Below are 4,779 nucleotides of genomic sequence, written 5' to 3' on the forward strand. Positions count from 1 at the left end.
TATATATATATATATATATAATTTTTCATTTTTTTTAAAAAGGAAAAAAAAACCCACCACCAGTTAATAAAATAAAAATGGGGAATAAGAACTTAGTCCAAAAAATATTGAAGTGAAATGTCTTGAGATCGAATTTATTGCGTTCCATGGCTAGTCCAAAAGTTTACTGAAATGAAATGTCTTGAAATCGAATTTGTTACGTTTAATGGATATGTCGAGGTACGTATGTATGGGATGATCAGCATGCACCCCCCGTAATAGATACGTATACCTACCCTCCAGTATACACGTATGTTACATATATTATAAGGTAAAATACCGGAAAAACCTCGAACTTGTTCAAACATAGAAAAAAAACCTTGAATTTGAAAAGGTGTCATTTAATACACAGACTACTTGTAACTTGTAACTGAAAAAAAAAAATCGACAATGCAATTTGGTTGTCTATAAAACCGTTGACCATTTTGACCATACACTCCTACTTTTCAGATGTTTTCTTGTAAATGTATGTGATACATTATACTTTTAGTCGTTTGATTGGCCCGTTTATTATTTATTGGGCCCTATCATGTATATAAATATTCAGAACGAAACTTGTAATTAATAATTAACAAAATTTCCTCGAAAACGTTACAACAGAAACAATAATTAATAGTCTAATGGTCTTTTTTCTCTCCAGAAACTGCTATCATATACCCTCTGGTGCCAAAAACGAAATAATACAAAAGTTTTAAAAAATAAATTAACTAATCCCGAAACTAATGACGAGCACAAGGAACCCAACAAAAAAAAAATAAAAAAAAATCCAACGATCCGTATTCTTGACGGTCTAAATCCAAATACAAACCCATCTTTAACTCATTGTCCGGTCACAACATGTCCCTAATCGTGTTCATCAGGCATTGAACGACCCCCTGGGAAAGAAAAATCTTCATCAACCGTTCTTCTTCTTCCTTTCTTTCTCAGGCTTCTTTACGAGTAATCCTGCACGGAACAGAAGGAAGAACAGCATTTTAAGCATTTTTGTTTTTCGATCTCGAGAAAACAAAATATTGATCGTTTTCGTTCTCGTGTTAGTTTCAAGGACATCGGGTTTTCCGTTCTTTTTATCCCGTAGGGGCAGAAGTTTTTAACCTGAAGCAGTAGATCCCAAGGGCGGTGGTGATCTCATGAATGACTGAAGTTGCAAAGTGCAAGTAAAGCGACACTGCCATCAACCCGGAACGAGAGAGAAGGTTTTGGTAAGAGGTTACATGGAAAACATCATTAGCCTAATCCCGAGAACAAAAACACCATTCATGGCCGTAAGATCTGAAGAGATTTCGCGAGGAAACCCTATGGAACGAATTCGAGCAAACCTGTGAATATGCAGTAGCCGAGAAGAACCCAGAACTCATCAACTAAGGGGACCCTGCAGAAATGCATGAGGAAACGTATAATGTAACCAGAAAGATAAGTTGGATACGACCAAACAGGAAGAAGTTTCTGATTCAAGAATCTACAAAAACATACCCATCATTTAGTCTAGCTGTTAGAGCATTTGCAAGCGCAAAGGGAAGATACAGCAACGACTGCATGAGATGGACAAGTCAGTATCATCTTGAGGAAATCTTCAGAAAAGGATAGATAGACCCGAAGCCCGACATTTTTTGGGGGGGCCTGGGCCGAGCTTCGGGTCTCGGGCCTCAATCGACACCCCTAATATCATATAAAAAAAGGCATTGATATACCATGCACATGTTGGTTTTGAGCCCTTTTGGTTCATCACACAAGTGAGCCAGGATCATCCTTCCCTGAAAAATGTAGAATGATCCATTTAGAAGTCTTCTATATGGCCAAACTTGCTTCAAAGCTATACCCTATTCTTCTCAAGTTTGCATGTGAAGCAATAAATCCCAGAAGACAATGAAAGACAAAATTTAGTAAAAACAACAAAATAAATACAACACTTACCACAAGAAATCCGAATGCAAGTCCAGTTCCCAGTATAACTAAATGAGGATACGTTCCAATGAGATCAGTTGGAGACAAATAATCCCTTTAAAAAAAATACCGGAAATTTTCAGTGATGGGAGGAAGGTAGGAAATCAGGGTCGTGGAGAGAACATGAAACGGAATTTTTACCAAATCAAAACTCCTCCAAGAAGCACAACAAAGGGATAAAGCTGAAATCAAAGATCAACATGATATCAGCAGACAGGCTAAGAAACAAACCACATTTGTCCACAAATCAAATGATCAGACGATTACCATAGCTAACGCTAGAAGCATGCTCCCTTTCCTTGACTGAACAACCTTATAGACATTAGACACGCTGCAAAAGTTGCAACCATATATGAGCCACTGTAAAACATAGTCATGCAGCCCAGATGAGCACCGTAAAACTGATATATATATATAAGTTGCTAGATTTTCGAAGAACTTACTTGAATGCAACAGTAGGTATAACAGCAAAAGCAATCATCATGTATAGTACAGCTCTGTATGTCAGGATCTCTGAAACAGAGAGAGATCAAAGACTTAATAACCAAATACCACGCTATCATTTCTTCTCGATCGACACAAGACTGTAACTGTATTCAACGTGTCGCTGGGTTAAGGAAGCCCTTACCATTAACAAATGGCACCCAGCTAAACAAGGGTATGGAATTCCCAAACTGCTGAGCCCACCATTCAGCACCTTTTGAGGAAAAAAAATCTAGTGAGTGGCAGCAGGGTAAAGGCAATGATCATGAGAAGATGAGCTACCAAAAGGCTAGCCAAACATAAGATGAATGACAATTGACAAAGCACTTTAGAGACCGCAATATCTCGTTTTGCAAGAGAGAAACTCACCAACAATGGAGGTGAAGAAATGGCTGACATATATAAGGGCGAGACCCTCTGTAGGACCATTGATTACCGGAAGAATAAGTGTGTTGGTAAAATAGCTACATAAAGGTAAGCAGAACGTCAGAAAATGCCACAATTTTCCACTTGGAAACATACTAGAGAGGAAAAATGAACATGAAAAAAAAAATTATAAGTAGCCCACTTACTGTTCCCATGTAGCTCCATAAAATGGAACGGCTGAAATAACCCAGAACCAAAAAGCATCTCTTCCGCACATAGCAGTGCTTCCAAATGCCATGCTTTCGAACTTTTTTTTTTAAATTATAACAATCAGCATCATTCAAGGAATGTGTCACTAATGAATGGACAGTGAAAAAGGACGGCTAAATGCATACCGCACAAGCAAGTGCATCACAACCTGCAACATAAAACATAACATGAACCACATGTGTCAGCAATATCTACAAACTAAATGAAGACAAATAGTCAATGACAAACATAGAGAACAGAAATCACCATGGTCGAAGAGCTCTCCCAGTGGGCTGGAGGAACTTGTTCTGCGTGCTTGCTTCCCATCAACCGCATCAAATGTCTAAAATGCAAGGATTAGGGTTCAAAAGACTACAATTAGCAAAGCATGCAGAAGTAAAAACTCATTGAAGTCCTAAAACGAGAGAAGAGCAAACCTGATACAAAAACAGAAGTAAGCCATGTGCAAAATGAACCCAACGTGGCGGGGGGGAATCCAGCTGAGGTGAATATATCTGCAGCAGACAATAAAATGTTTAAAAGAACTATATCCATAAGAACATAGCAGAAACACCATCAACAAAACAATAGAATATGAAATATCAAGATTCAATACAGCAGAAGAAAACTCACATAACCCAGCAGAGCAGATGTGACAAGAAACATAAACCCCATGAGTGTTATCTGAAAAAAAAAACAATAAACCAGAAAAATTAGCATGAAGTGATAGTTGCATAACAGTAACACAGGAAGAGAAAATTGTCAAATAAGAATTACAATACCATATTGGGTCTGGAAATTGTCCAAGGCGAAACAGGAAAACGCACATGAAAAGAAAAGGCATCACAAAATGTCAGTCAGATATTTAGCTGAATGGAAATAAACGTTCACCCGCCTAAGCAAGGATTTTACCATTATGCAACAGAAAACCAAATGACAACCATTTTAGACCCAAGATGATCAAAGATCTCAAAATTTGTATGCTAGTAACTAGGCATCCCATGGAACAACCTCGTATAGCATCTGATCAAACAAGATAGTTTGGCAGTTCAACACACACGATTGCTCGATTAAAATGACAGAATGTTACTACCACCAACAAGATTGTATACAACAATGACTAGGAAACATACATGAAGCAGCGTCAAAGAGATACTCACGGCATCCACAGCGGGAAGAAATGGACGAATCGGGTCCAAAAGGGTTGAAGCACATATTTGGCAAGATAAGAGTGATCAACACCACTGTATTTGTATCTATGAAGAGCTGCAACACCATGCGATCCGATATAACCCATTATTCCTTTTCTATTTTCGATTCGATACACGATCCGTCTACTCCAGTCTTCTCTTCCTGGATCTCGAAACAACCTACCAAAACCAGACCGCAAGACAAAACTCATCAAATCACACATCTAGACACGTATTGCGACTTCGAGATTCACTAGATTACTAGACCGGAACCAAGGAAATGAGAACGACCCGTGTCCGAAAAATCAAAACTTGATTCGAATTCAACATTACACGAGCTCGGAGAATCAATTCAGCAACTTGAGATTTCCGAGTTCATAAAATTTAACAGATCTGACTAGCGGAAGAACAGGGCCAAAAAGAGAAAAACATGAGAAAACTGAAAGACGCGAATGGGTCGGATTGATTACCTCTTGGAGAGGGAGAGAGAGAGGGGGGGGGGGGGGGG

General features: G+C 38.6%; 1 protein-coding gene across 1 annotated transcript; it reads right to left on the reverse strand.

Moving 5' to 3' along the window:
* Nucleotides 1–623: 623 nt before the first annotated feature.
* Nucleotides 624–4,773, reverse strand: LOC104825723 (choline/ethanolaminephosphotransferase 1). Its single transcript, XM_010558098.1, has 19 exons — nt 4,742–4,773; nt 4,242–4,451; nt 3,864–3,873; nt 3,715–3,765; nt 3,519–3,596; nt 3,349–3,424; nt 3,228–3,250; nt 3,039–3,139; nt 2,836–2,930; nt 2,612–2,680; nt 2,427–2,496; nt 2,251–2,314; nt 2,125–2,165; nt 1,954–2,038; nt 1,731–1,793; nt 1,513–1,571; nt 1,359–1,411; nt 1,135–1,207; nt 624–984 (listed from the first exon to the last, which is right to left on the reverse strand). Exons 2-19 carry the CDS (start codon nt 4,376–4,378, stop codon nt 963–965), a joined length of 1,170 nt encoding a protein of 389 aa, XP_010556400.1. The 5' UTR covers nt 4,379–4,451; nt 4,742–4,773; the 3' UTR covers nt 624–962.
* Nucleotides 4,774–4,779: the final 6 nt, after the last annotated feature.

The sequence above is a fragment of the Tarenaya hassleriana genome, unplaced genomic scaffold (genome assembly GCF_000463585.1).
Source record: "Tarenaya hassleriana unplaced genomic scaffold, ASM46358v1 Cleome48, whole genome shotgun sequence".
Lineage (NCBI taxonomy): Eukaryota > Viridiplantae > Streptophyta > Magnoliopsida > Brassicales > Cleomaceae > Tarenaya > Tarenaya hassleriana.